A 15,233-nucleotide genomic window follows, 5' to 3' on the forward strand; every position below is an offset into this window, starting at 1 on the left:
TATTGGACACCTAATGCAGCGCATAAAATGCCTACATGTTCCCAATCTAGACTGTATAAATAGACATTTATTCGAGCTTACAATATCATTTAGCTGTCCAGATCAAGTTAAGTAAAAAGCAACGTTAAGAGCTCATATGATTAGTAATAGTAATATTTAAGCAAAGTTAGCTACGGAGTGATTTGTCAGTACATGAATTGTACTTAAATCTCTAAAATCTACTGAAAAAAAATGAAATGTCAGATTTTACAATACAAGTGGTAACATGTGAAGAATCGTGAGCTAAACAAAATTTCATAAATTAAAAGAATGATAATCATGTAATCGATTAGAAACTAAAAAAAAAGTTTCTGGATAAACAACTTTATTGTTGTGTGCTAGGTTCAAAGAGAATTGTATGCTATATGCATACAAATCCGCCCCTTTATTATGCTCCCAAATACCCCGGTACGGCCGAGGGTGAGGAGAGTCAGCTCTCCCCCTCAAAATACTCTCACATGGCCACACGTATACCCTTAGTAAAAAGTGATACTATGTTCAGTAATCTGATTTATTAGAACTAAAGACCATAGAAAACCAAGACAGCGACAAAATTATTAAAGAATCTTAATTATGAAATTTTTGACATTTTTTCATAAGACAAAATCATATAGCTTACATTATCTCACTGTTTCACTTCTAGTATGAGAATCGTTAAATATTAGTTTTGAAGTTAGTATCACTTAACAGTAAAGGGTGATTTTGTCAAAGCAACACTAATGGGTAGTTGAATTTATTGAAATATCAAGCTTTTAGTAGAAAGTTAATAACACAATTCTAAATGGTACTATTTAAACTTGTGTTAAACTAATTCGGTTATTTATTTACTCTGAAGTAGCTTACACTAAGTCAAGAAACGTCAAAAATACAACTTTTCTACTCATTGAGATATAACAAAAAATATAATTATCAAACCAGTAGTATGTTTGAATTTGCACTAGACAATACTACTGGTTTTACTTCGTTTTGGATAAAAATCATGGGTAGAGTTAAGAAGAGGTCCGTCTGTAGCTGCTACCTTGATGTGATGATTGTGATTCCTAACCGTGATGATCAAACAGAGCTACATCATCTCTTTAGGTTCCGCCATGACAACTAAGTCGGTTGGATAATTCAAATGCAGTTTGAATAATTTCCAATTCATTTAGGAGTCTTAACCTATTTGAACAGTTATGTGTAACCCAATAACTGCTTTATAGGCATTTTCTGATATAAGATTCGACTGAAATCTTCGGAAACTATATGTGAGGATCAAGAGTGATATCTCTTGTCTATATTAAACTAATCGCGTCTATGACGATGGAAAAATGTCTCGTCGACATGTACAGCGCCAAAAGGATTTACGACTAAAATACTAGGTCAAAAAGGTGCCTAAATACGCACGCCTTAATGTCCAATATTAGTTGGCATAAGAATAGTGGTAAGTCTTGCTAATTTTAACGCTTTATTCGGTTCCTGAGCTATTCTAGTAACCCCCAAACTGAAAATACGCAGCGACCTGAACACGAGGGAAAAGGCGCAAATTAAGAGAAAAGCACTTTACTCCAAAGGTTCGTTTTCGTACAGAAAAACAAGGGTATTTATAGATTATCAGCGTTTGTCAAATCCCCGATCGAAGCTGCTACCTTGACGCGGTGGTCGGGCTTGCCTATCGTGATGACCCAACCGAGCTATATTGGCTGGAACATATGTTCCTGCAGGTTCTACCATGCCAGGCAGGTCGATTGGTGAACGGTAAGACTAAAAGAAGCAACTCAAGGTCTGAGGGTGAAGTCGTACTGCTGACTACAGAGGGGTGTGACAGCAGTAAGGTGTTTCCCTCGGACAACCAGCATGACAGCGATGCTGCCTTCCCACAAGGAGGGGTGGGGTTAGAAAAGGTCGACCCTAAAAATGTCACACCTCACCTTACCTCACGGATTTCCGTCTCCGGCGGCAAGGCCCTTTGAAGAACGGAGCTAACACGTCAAAAACCTTCCACAAAAAGGCCGTGCGCGACCGGCCTCAAGCAGTTGTCCCTTGGGCTCTGCGGTCACGCTCCCAGGTCGTCAAGACCAACACTAATCCAATTTCCTTTTCAGGTTCCTCAAGAAATACCCTTCCACGGTGTGGGCAGCCGGGAAGTGATATCAGCCCTCATACCCGTAACAGCACAAGAGACCAAGGTGGTCACATTCAAATCCTTCCTATACCTTCTAATACCTCTTTTATCTCCCCGACTAACCCTCCTCACGTCTCTTTATCACCTCGCACCGCTAGGGCAAACGATTCGAGTACGTGGAACGCCATTCCTGGTCTCCTGAAACCACGCTCTAAACTACACGTAGGAGCTTTTAACGTACGAACACTTTGCCAAATAGGACAGCAGGCTTCCTTAGCTAAAACTTTAGAATCTCGCGCCATCGATGTGTGCTGCGTCTCCGAAACGCGCATACAGGATCCAAGTAGCGTCATTCATTTGACCTCACCATGCCAAAATAAAGAACCGACTCGATTTACGCTTCGTGTATCTGGAAGCCCTGATTCTGCTTCCCGTGGCCTCGCCGGCGTAGGTATAGCATTGAGTCCTATGGCAGAACTAGCTCTCTTAGAGTGGATCCCAGTAGACAGTCGTTTGTGCGCTGTCCGACTGAACGGAACAGTAAGAATCCGGAAAGATAGGGACATTTGTCGTTGCCTCTTCGTCGTCTCTGCCTATTCTCCCACTGACTGCAGCTCAGATGATGTAAAAGATGAGTTCTACAGAAAGCTTTCGGACCTTCTCCGAAAAGCTAAGCGCTCGGATGTAGTAATAGTGGCCGGTGACTTTAATGCTCAAGTAGGTAAACTAAGCGATAGGGAAAGACACCTAGGTGGATCTTATGGTGTCGTGGCTCAGAGAACAGATAATGGCGACTGTCTGTTGCAGCTATGCTCAGATAACCTCCTGTTCCTTGCAAATACTAACTTTAAACATAAGGAAAAACATCTTTTAACATGGAGACCCCCTAATTCGTCCCAACGTTGGACCCAAATAGATCACATCGCTATCAGCCACCGATGGAGGGGCTCGATAGAAGACTGTCGCTCATTCTGGAGCACATGCCTAGATTCAGATCATGCTCTAGTGCGAGCGCGTATTTGCTTGCGTCTTACTGGACGTAGGAAAGACGCTGCAAGGAAACCTCTTAGGGGCCTACTTAATGATAGTCAAGCTAAGAGTATATTTCAGGAACAACTAGGAAAACAGTTAGGCAGCCATGTATGTGATGCCCACCCTGAGGCAGCATGGAATGATATCCGAAAAGCTGTGGAAACAGCAGTGATATCTGCTAGTAAGGTAAACCAGAAGGTTAGGGAGCAACACTGGATCTCAGCAGCATCTATCGCACTGATAGATGCTCGGAAACTCATTCCACCTGGCTGTGAACATAATGAAGAGCGGAGTCAGCTTAAGCGCAAGCTGACAAGAAGTCTACGCAATGATCGCGAACAGTGGTGGGTAGCGAAAGCAAGAGAGATGGAAAAGGCAGCGGCAATAGGTAATAGCAGACAATTGTTCAGACTCGTTAAGGAAACCGGAATTAGGAACCCGACCATTAGCGAAACAATCTCAGAGAAAGATGGACATATTATTCATTCTCAATCCAGGAGATTGGATCGATGGGCAGAACACTTTAGGGATCAGTTCAACTGGCCTTCAGCCACACGTCGGTTTCCCACGATCTCCAGTCAACCTGAATGGCAAGTTAATGTAGGTCCTCCGTCCCTTTACGAAGTTGAAAAAGCCATAGGAAATCTGAAACGAGGGAGAGCAGCAGGCCCTGACAGGTTTACTCCTGAGATTTTTAAGGATGGTGGTCCAGTATTAGCAATGAGATTAACCGAGGTCTTAGGTAGAATTTGGGAACTGGACGTAATCCCATCTGACTGGTCTTAATCACTGATTGTGCCAGTCTATAAGAAAGGACAAGATTCCTCCTGTGACAATCACAGAGGAATCAGTTTGACTAATATAGTGTCTAAAATATTAGCTTCAATAATACTTCGACGCCTAACCAAAGCTTGTGAAGAGCAGACTAGAGAAAACCAGGCTGGTTTTCGATCTGGACGTGGTTGTATATGTCAGATATTCACACTACGTCAGGTTCGAGAACACAGACACACGTTCAGACGCCCCACAATCGTAGTATTTCTCGACCTTAAGGCGGCATTCGACTCTGTTGATCGTAAGGTTCTATGGCAGAGTTTGTCACTGAAAGGAGTACCAAAGAAGTATATTAACCCTATAAAGGCTCTCTACTCGAACACAACTGGTAGAGTGAGAGCTTATGGCGAACTGTCATCAGAATTGATTACCTCGAGTGGTGTTCGTCACGGCTGCCCACTCTCTCCATTCTTGTTCAACTTTGTCATTGACGTACTTTTAGAGATAACACTTTCCTCATCTAGATTTCCAGGGGTTGAACTTCTACCGGGAGGTTCACTTGTTGACTTAGAATATGCTGATGACATAGTTTTATTTGGTGAAGACGCTGAAAAAAGGCAGAGTCTTCTGACCACTCTAAGCAACAATCCAAGCATGTTCGGGATGCGATTCTCCCCCTCGAAATGCAAAATGTTGCTTCAGGATTGGGTTACATCGACACCCGAACTAGTGATAGGGAGTGAAGTAGTTGAGTGTGTCGACCACTTCACTTATCTTGGAAGTCTCATCAGCCCTTGTGGTTTAGTGTGTGACGAAATCTCAGCACGGATACAGAAGGCTCGACTAGCTTTTGCCAACTTGCGTCATTTAGGGCGTAGGCGAGATATCCGTCTATCAACCAAAGGACGGGTTTACTGCGCAGCAGTTCGTTCCGTCCTACTTTATGGCAGTGAAACATGGCCGGCAAGAGTAGAGGATATCCGTAGGCTACTAGTATTTGATCATAGGTGTCTTCGAAACATTGCTCGTATATCATGGGACCATCGAGTAAGTAACACAGTTGTTAGGAAACGGGTACTAGGTAAGGATGGCAAATCAATTGATGAAGTAGTGAAACTTCATCAGTTGAGATGGCTGGGACACGTGTTACGTATGCCCAACTACCGACTGCCTCGACGTGCTATGTTCAGTGGTATAGGAGTAGGTTGGAAGAAAGCTAGGGGCGGCCAAACCAAAACATGGCACAAGTCCATGAAGTCACTGACAAGTGGACTGAGCCATGTTGGTAGGTGTAGACTACCTGGTTGGGGACCGCGAGATGATAGCAACCGATGGTTAGAGACCCTGAATGACATGGCTCAAAATCGTTTGCAATGGCGCAGGTGCATCCACTCTCTGTGTTCTCCCAAATTCTAATCTTCTGAATTCATGTCCCTTTTTTCCTCTTTCCAAATTTATTTCACTGGATTATACTCTTTAAATAACATCTCCAAACCCTAATCTTCCCGATTACTGCTTATACTCTTATTACCTCTACCACTACGGGATTTGAATCGACAACTGTATCTCTGTGCTAATGTGGTGTGGCAACTCGAACTGATGTACGTACGTACGAAGTTCTACGTTGTTACTGACTGACTGACTGACTGTTTGTCAAATCAACATTATAATTTGGCCAATCCGCTAAGAAACATACTATGCTACTGACCAATAGTAGTATACCATGTTGATATTCTAGAAAGCTTCCTCATGCTCTGATTAGCTGAAACCCTTCGGCTCTTATAGGGCCTCTAGAGGCTCCGTTGTAGTTCTCGGAAGCCGACTCAACACCTCCCCCGAATAAGATTTCTTTCTAGGATCCACTTGTAGCTTGATAACTGGTTTCCGGTGGCGTCCCATTGTTCTTGTTGTCTTCCTTGTCCGAGGCTTCTTTTCAGTGTCCTTGGGCATATGTAAAGTTGATGTGTCGAAGATTAACTCTAACGGAAGATTCGGCTGGTTATTTTGAGTCTGCATCGTTCTTTTGTCTTTATGGATCTGATTTGTATGTCATATACATGTTCCAAAAGTTCCTTGGACTCTGTACAAAACTTTTCCCAATTTTTGTACAACTTTTCCTAGCTCCCATAGGTTCTTCCCGAGGTAGGATTTAATGAAAACTTCGTCGCCAACATTAAGGCTCCAGATATTTGGATTGTAACTGTGCTCATCCACTAATTTGGATGGCAACATGGCGTTGAAAACGGTCCGAATACGCCTTCTGAACATGGCGTCAGCAGGAGACTTACCATCTGGAACATTTGGGTTCGGAGTGGTTCTGTAGGATGTTAAAAATTTTGTGATTATCTGTCCAGTTGTCCCTTCGCCTCCCCCTTTCAGTAATGCTCGTTTAAAAGTGTTCACAAAACGTTCTGCTTGTCCGTTCGACTGCGGATGATAGGGCGGAGAACAAAGATGAGTTATTCCATTTGTGCTACAGAAATACTTAAACGATTCTGAGATTAATTGCGAGCCATTATCAGTTACTAAGGTCTCTGGAACTCCGAAGCAGCTAAACAAGGTAGACAACTTGTGGACTGTTTCTAATGTTGTACAATTGGGCATGGTATATGCTTCTGGCCACTTAGTAAATGCATCCACAATAATCAGAAACATTTTTCCTTGGATTTGACCAGCAAAACCCTGCTTTTGGTGAATCGCAAGTATCTCATACTGATTCAGTCATTAATGCCATTCACGAATTTAATTTTGATGTTGCAGCAGGTGTAACTTTTGATTCTTGGTTTAAGAAATATGAAAATTTGCTCTGTATTGGTCTCTGCAGGCTTCATGACACCTCAAAAGTCAAAATACTTCTAAGAAAACTTGAGACAATGGAACATGATCGCTACAGTAACTTCATTCTCCCGAAGAACCCACGAGACTATAGTTTTGATGAAACAATTAAAACTCTGTCTCAAATCTTTGGAGAACAGTCATCTCTATTTAATATCCGTTACTAATGCTTGAAGATAACGAAAGAACCAGATGACTGGGTGAAACATGCAGGAATTGTGAACCGAGAGTGTGAGAGGTTCAAGTTGTCTTCCATGACTGAAGACCAGTTTAAATGCCTAGTACTTGTCTGTAGCCTGCGTTCACCCGAAGATGCTGACATCCGAACAAGAATCCTAAGCAAGCTCGAACACTGCCCCAATATGATGCTGCAGGAAGTAACTACCGAATGCCAAGGGTTAGTGAATTTGAAGCATGATACCTCGATGGTAGAGAGCAGTAACCGTTTCCCTAACGTCAATGCAGTCAAGAGAAAAGTTTCACAAGGTTCCAGTACGCATAATTATCGTAATGACAGTGACAAACCATCATCTCCATGCTGGTCTTGTGGAGGTTGGCATTACAAGAGGTTCTGCCCGTTTAAAGAACATTGTTGCAGTAATTGTCGTTGGAAGTGCCATATAGAAACCGGCTGCAGAAAAAGAAACCACAAACGATATTCTGCAAAATCCTACTTCAAGAAATACAGGATACCATGGCACTGCATCTCTTGGCATTGCTCTACAAGGTAGTGGAGCAATGCCACATAAATATTGGTACAAGCAGGCACCAAATACATATGCGCCACACAGACCAGGATGGAGATGGTGGTTTGTCACTGTCATTACGATAATTATGCGTACTGGAACCTTGTGAAACTTTTCTCTCGACTGCATTGACGTTAAGGAAACGGTTACCGTTCTCTACCATCGAGGTATCATGCTTCAAATTCACTAACCCTTGGCAGACTCAAAATAACCAGCCGAATCTTCCGTTAGAGTTAATCTTCGACACATCAACTTTACATATGCCCAAGGACACTGAAAAGAAGCCTCGGACAAGGAAGACAACAAGAACAATGGGACGCCACCGGAAACCAGTTATCAAGCTACAAGTGGATCCTAGAAAGAAATCTTATTCGGGGAGGTGTTGAGTCGGCTTCCGAGAACTACAACGGAGCCTCCAGAGGCCATATAGGAGCCGGAGAATTTTCCTTTAGGGCCTCCGGAGGCTCCATTGTAGTTCTCGGAAGCCGACTCAACAAATAGACTGGTAGGAGGCTACGGTGGTCAAATCAAGAAGTACCATCAGTCTAGGAAATCATGGACTGTTGGCTCTGAGTATTGTTAGGTGCAGACTACTAGTTCGGAGTAAAGACAGTTTTCACGACTAACTGTTTGAGACGTCGAGCAGCATGATTGAGAATTGGTCATAGTATCGTAGATTTGTCCACTCATTTCTTTCCTGAAGAATCGAGTTTCATATTAATTTTATACCTTATATACCGGGGATTCATTCCAATCGTAAAATCTTTCTGCATTACTGAAACCAGAAAAAGGTCAACAGCAAAACTCACAACAAAACATAAAACGTATTGAGCATGATTATGGACGTTGTACTTTCAGTGTATTTTTAATTGTACAAGTGATCGCAAGCAAAAGTGTGTTGAACTGATGGCAAAATATAGACCATAAAACTTGATAAATTGATTTATAAATGCAACCAACCAACAAGGAAATAGAGCCTTGACTTTTCTAAAGCTTACCTTTGATCCCTCTGATGCTACTTGCTTCGACTGCCTATCATTTGCCAAATTCTGGTACGCTTCTTGGATATTTTCGTAGTCTTGACGAAGGCGAATGCACTCTTTTTGAGACACGACCAAAGAATGCTACAACATGAATACATTTTCGTGGATATAGAGAATTTATAAAAGCCAATCTATTTCCGCATTAAAACTAAAAAACCAAGCTTGGTTAGTGATTTCATACATAAATTTATACGTTAAGAATAAGTGACATTGTTCTTTTAGTATGAATACATGTGGAAATTGATGAAAAGTTACGTACTGTCAGGTAAAAACAGAATTATACAATCGATAAAAACTGAATAAATAATTAAAATCAAATCTAGATTCTTTGTATTCCCAATAATTTTACCACGGATTTCGGTGTGCATGAAAGACTTCATATCCTTATTGCAATCTTTCTTTTATATATTACCACCTCTGAATTAACTACTTTTATGAATCCGGTGTCCATCTTGTTGTGTTAATGTGGTATGGCAACTTGGACCGATGCATAAATGTGCCTGGTCCTACGTTGTAGCTGACTGACCGAAAGACTTCTGATCGTAAATGACACCAAAACAAAACATGAACAGGCCTTATTACCTAGTATGACTTATTAAATATACGTGAAGTTTGGTCGAGTGCCACATCAACAGTCTTTAAAATTGTATCAGACTCATAAACAAGAACGTAAAAAGTGGTTCATATTCCTTTAGAAACCACAATTAAATACAAAGCACATGAATACCGTTGCTGCTACCTTAACGTGGTGATCAGGCTTGCCTATCGTGATGAACCAATCGAGCTATGCTGGTCGGGACAATCATTCCTCAAGGTCCTACTATGCAAGACAGGTCGGTTGAAGAGCAGCAAACCCAAGGTCCGAGGGCGAAGTCGTACTGCCGACTGTACAGAGTTGTGACGGCAGTAAGGTGTTCCCCTCAGACAACCAGCATAACAGTGAATCTCGTACCATTGATGTATGCTGTCTCCGAAACACGCATACAGGATCCTAATATGGTCGTTCGCTTGACCTTAACTCGCCACAAGGGGGAGCCGACGAGATACACCCTCCGTTTATTTGGCGACCCGATAGCTAGTCCTCGTGGACTGGCAGGTATAAAAACGACCGCGAGTAGTGGTCAGCAACGAAAGCAAAAGAGATGGAAATGGTAGCGGTTGTAGGTAACACAGTACAGCTCTACAGACTAAAAAAAGAAACTAGAATTAATAAGTCAAGTGTAAGTGAGGCTATCTCAGAAAACGACGGCACTCTTATCTGCTCCCAGTCAAGACGTTTAGAACGATGAGCAGAACATTCTAAGGAACAGTTTAACTGACCTTCAGCTACTTTACAACCACCTACCATTCCTAGACAGCCTGAATGGAACATTGAAGTAGGTCCCTCGACTCTAGCTGAAGTTCAAAAGGCTATAACTAATCTGAAACGAGGAAGAGCAGCTGGTCCATATGGATTGGCTCCAGAGGACTTTAAGAATGGTGGTCCAGTTTGAGAGATTAGGTTGACTAATATTTTAGCTAAAATCTGGGAGTTGGACGTAATCCCATCTGACTGGTCGCAATCACTGATTGTCCCAATATATAAAAAGAGGTCAAAATCATTCTCTGATAACCATAGAGGGATTAGTTTGACCAACATAGCATCTAAAATACTAACCTCAATAGTTATCGGACGCCTAACAAAGACTCGTAAACTGCAAACACGAGAAAATCAGGCTGGCTTTAGACCTGGTCGTGGCTACATCGACAATATACTCACCATTCGTCAAATCTTAGGACAGGTATGCTTATCGGAGTCCGACAGTTATGGTTTGACGTTTAAGAAGAACTCATTATATATAGGTTTAGTGTTTCAAAGGTCACTGTGATTGAAGAATTCATGGATCTTCGGAAAGAACTAAAGTGATGGGTTCTTCCAAAGTCTCAGAACGAGGGGAAATAAGTTTAGTCATTAGTTCTTAATGCTTGTTCGACTGAAATGTACACATAACTAAAATAACATGAACGTACCTCAAGATCTGTAGCTTTGCTAAAAACTTCCGCTTTCTCGTTTAACAGGCGTTCCAACATTATTTTACTGGCTTTCTCAAGATTAAATTTTTCTTCTAGAGCCTGCATTAGATGCGACTGTAACGAATTCTCGGGCAAATCCTTGAAACAACAAAAATATCACAAATCCGAAGCATATAAGTATTTATGCAAAATCCAAAACTAATATTAAAAGACATGGTTGTGAACTGGCAACTCACTTGCTTCAATAAAGATAGTTGAGTTTCATAGAGACTTAGCTTCTCCAAAAGTCGATCTTCATCCACCATAGCCTAAATGATAGAATGACGGAAAGCTTAGACTTACTCGCCAACCAGCCTCAGAAATTTCTTGTGCCTCTTGTAGGAGCCGTTTGATAGACTCAAGTTTTGTGTCCAGAACTTGTTCCCGAAATAAAGCCTCCTGAAAACCAGTAGTGAATGACTAAACAAATAAACATACGCTAATGTAATGTGTGAAGCGGAACATTTGTTCAGTATGGAGTGCCTCGATACCAGTCAAAGCATTATTACTACTGACATAATCAACGCTACTAAGCGAATAAAACTAATGGTTTATTTACCTTTGTTTTGCTTCTGTTCCATTAGGATGATACAAAGCAACTTGAGCTATGATGCAGCCGTGAGTTGCTAAGGTCAAATAAATATAAGCAACGAAATATAAATTACTATCATGTTCAACGACGTCTACTCCAAAACGAATGATATCACCGGAAAATATCTCACGGTCGGCAAAATCTTCATCATTTTTTTTCACTATTCTTGTGTTATTGACAAAAGTTCCATTGCTACTATTTGTATCACGTAACCAAAACTGTAAATGAGATTAAAAGTATTCGAAAACATACCCGATCACCTTTGTGCCATATCAATGCATGACTTCTCGACAAGACTTTGCAGTCGAAGATCGCATTGGTTTTTGTAGGTTTGGCGCGGGCCACTGAACGTCCAACTTTTATTATCTCATTTAGTATAATTATGCGGTCCTGAAAAGGGTGTGAATCTCGCTGACAGGTAAGGACCAACACTGGCTGCTCTTCACGCTGACTAATGAGGCTTCCTGACATTGAACAGGACACGCAGAATTAACGGAGTAGCTACCAAATAAGAATTATTTTAGTTATTGTGTGGAAGCAGCACGGAACTGTTAGTTCTTAAATTAAAATCGCAAACAGAATTGGAAAGCGAATGAACAGGACCAAATACCAAAAAGTGAGTTCCATAAGAACTTTATGAAACTACTCCTTGTTCCCAAAAACAGTAACAGTTTCAACAGCAAAAGTAAAACTAACCTGCTGTACTATTCGTTTCCCCCAATGACTACCAAGTATCTAATTAGCAAACGTTAATTACTTTGAGCAAATGGCTTAGGAAACCATCCTGAAGCGAATGTCGCTACTTTGCATGAGCTGTTTTTATTCATGTTAGGTACTGAGAGACTATACGACAATGAGTCCAGGTAGACTGATTGATCGGCTTATCTAGCTATATCAACAGTTTAAAGTTATTACTAATTGATCGCAGAAGCTACAAGACAAACTACATTAAAAATTATAGATTTACGTACTGCTGAAGAGTACCGTTTTGTGATTACAAATTTTGTGGATTCAAACCACTATGGGAAAGTTAGTTGACAATTATTGACAAATATCCCACCAATCAAAGACTAGATTGTGTTAATGATGCAAATACGTGAACGTCTTACGGCAGTTGAATAAAACGAGTAAAGTATTCTAGGAAACATAATAGTCGGTCATAATCAACGTAGTGTTTGGCACATATATGCGTTAGACCAAAATACATCAGCAAGATGACATAAAATTATAAATAGAAATACTGTAGTAGTAGATAATGTGGGAGACTAGCGATTGATAACATGGTTAGAGAAGACAAAGATATGCAGCAAGGAATAATAAAGCTCAAGATCTAGAGTAAAATGAATGAATGCAAATGAGCCATTATTACCAATTTCAAGACATTATACCCGTCTAAAAAAAGGACGCAGTTATCGTGCAGACTCCAACCAGGTGGTCAACGTCTACCAACATGATTCACAACAAGTCAGTGATTTCATGTTCTGATGCTACGCCTTCTTGTAGCCTCCCCTACAATTCTTCCGACCTATTCCTACAAAGGTAAAAATTGCCCGTAAAAGTAGATAGTGGTCAAGCATGAGTGCCAGGTCTTAAATACATCAGTCGAAAATCTATAATCTCATCAACTGATTTTCCATATTTGCCTAGTACTCTATGGCTAAACTCAACATTATTCAGTCGATCGTTTTACGATAAAGTGGGAGTTTTGAAGACACTTACGGCAAAAAATCTTCAGCCCGTCCATCTTTTATTATCAGGAACTATGTTTCACGGTCATACAGTAAGACAGAGCTAACTGACACACAGTATACTCGCCGTATGATTGACAGACGAACATCTCACCTACGCGACAAGTGATGTAGATATCCAAAAGCTAACTAAGCTTTCTGTAGTATGAATGTTTCTTCAGTCACCAACTTACTAGGGTCAAAGAGACTTCCAAGGTTAGTGGTCGGTACACCACACTGCCTCACTCCCAACAATTAATCTATGTTATTATTCAGATCAGTCCGAAACCAAAATTTTACATTGAGATGAAGAAACACCTTAAATGCTTGCACTGTTACTTAAGGTTATAATACTCCGCATTATACCAGCAGCTTCACCGAACAGAACTATATCATAAGTATTCTAAGTTATTCAGTGAACTTCCAGGTAATATAGGTCAGTCCCTGAAGACCAAGACAAGGTATGGTTTCTCAGATTGAGATTTCTATGATGACTAAAACGCTAACCTTTTCCAGATGAACTTGACACGAGTGTATCAAGTCTACCTTCGTCCATAATCACATGCTCTGACATTAACAGCAGTGTCTGGTATATACCAATATTACAAGATATCCAAAGAGAATATTTGTTTTTATAAACCTCAACTATTCTTGATACGAATGTAAATATTCAACAAACATCTTGTTGATAACCACCCATTTTTATTGATAAGCACTCTAAGGTATGATTAATAATTCGTCGTTTGGTTGGACTAAAACATGGTTTTTACCCACTGTTCAGAAATAATTTTCCGTTAGATGTTTTGTACCTTCTCTAAGTAGGGCATCACAAAATAAGTTAAAATTAACTAGTACTATCAGCATAGTTACTTGATCTATATCTCCAAACGATATCCTAGTACTTAAAACTAATAAAAGAATAATCATACCTTGTCTTAATGCTCAAGCACGTTTCATGCACAAAAAAGTACAAACGCAAAAGGCAATTACTGCTGGTGACCAAGTAGGTTTCAATTGTTCATTTCCACAAACACATCGGATGGCTATAGTACCCTTTAAGGGTCTAAATATTTAAGTTCCAACAGCAGGACGTTGGATAGCTAACTAGACGGCGGATATAAAAGCATGGACTAAAACGCTGCCATAAATAAAAATCAAGACTTGTGTAAATATGCTTTCTCAATATTCAAACAAACGTTTTATGAAAGTGTACGAGCTTGTTCAAGAATGGCATCATTCAGTAGTTAAAGGGCCAGAGCATCAATCTGAAAAGCGTTTGGCAAATCTGTCTTAATTTGATATGAAGATTACTATCAGAGGCAAGATAGCAACGGACATATGAGAACAGCTGATCCATTTGTGATCCCCACTAACCAAGCAACACAACTCATTTCGACATAACATTATATATATTGGAGCAACAACCAAGAAATTTGTCATTTAAGATTCGTTTGTATGAAGATAGTCAGACTGACTTACCATATTTCAGAAACAAACCAGCATGAGAAAACAGAGCCGTACAATCGAAAGCACACCAAAAAGCGCTCCAGAATACCCTTAGTGTTGCGCAGTTTGTCAAATTAACAAAAGAACACAATTCACGTTGTAAGAAGTATTTTTCAACTGTTTGACAGTCAAGGTATCGAGAAGGTACATCCTTCAGACTTGTGTTTCATGCGAAAGAGTTGTCTCCTATCTAAGATGTAGTTTCTTAAACTTATCAACTTCACCTGGTTAGGCAGTTACTCTGGCCTTTGAAACTGCTTCACCAGCTTAGGTACTGAAGTCAGACATATAATTAACTGTAAACATGTCGAAAGTCTGAAATAAGGTGCTTCATCAAGATACCGAAGAAAAAAGGTCTTAATAAGAGTGAGGACAACAGAGGGATCACATAACTATCCGCATCAGGCTGTATTCAAGTTTTTCTTAAACAAATAAAGGACCTATTAGGCGCACAAGTTAAATGCCGAAGATCTGAGTTTCGCAAAGACGTTGACCGGAATGAGACACTATTGATCATTATTCAACAACCAATTTAACGAAGCACGTGGATGCCATGAGATCGAACTAAACTAGGAACAAAAAGCGAAATGATGTGAATTCACTGTATTCCAGGTTCTCAACAATCATGTACAACCCGCAAACACTCGATTGATTTGATGTCGTACCTGTGAAAATACGAATTCTTGAAAGAAATGTAAAAATGTGTAATCAGATGAATGCTTGCATATTCTACGGGGGGGGGGGGGGCAAATCTTTAAACAGGTGGAGACGTTTTTCTAGAAAATG

The 15,233-nt window shown here is 40.5% G+C and overlaps 1 protein-coding gene across 1 annotated transcript in view; it reads right to left on the bottom strand.

The window, feature by feature from the left end:
• MS3_00007552 (uncharacterized protein) overlaps positions 1 to 14,814 on the bottom strand; it is a 31,033-nt gene extending 16,219 nt beyond the window's left edge. The window contains exons 1-8 of the mRNA XM_051215848.1: positions 11,467 to 14,814; positions 11,288 to 11,432; positions 11,182 to 11,248; positions 11,061 to 11,148; positions 10,926 to 11,021; positions 10,820 to 10,891; positions 10,581 to 10,721; positions 8,526 to 8,651 (exon numbers count right to left, since the gene is read on the bottom strand). Of these exons, the coding sequence (XP_051066389.1) occupies positions 8,526 to 8,651; positions 10,581 to 10,721; positions 10,820 to 10,891; positions 10,926 to 11,021; positions 11,061 to 11,148; positions 11,182 to 11,248; positions 11,288 to 11,432; positions 11,467 to 11,685 (954 nt within the window). The 5' untranslated portion in view covers positions 11,686 to 14,814. The remainder of the gene's footprint in view (positions 1 to 8,525; positions 8,652 to 10,580; positions 10,722 to 10,819; positions 10,892 to 10,925; positions 11,022 to 11,060; positions 11,149 to 11,181; positions 11,249 to 11,287; positions 11,433 to 11,466) is intronic.
• Positions 14,815 to 15,233: the final 419 nt, after the last annotated feature.

Source organism: Schistosoma haematobium, chromosome 4, assembly GCF_000699445.3.
Source record: "Schistosoma haematobium chromosome 4, whole genome shotgun sequence".
NCBI classification, from domain to species: Eukaryota; Metazoa; Platyhelminthes; class Trematoda; order Strigeidida; family Schistosomatidae; genus Schistosoma; species Schistosoma haematobium.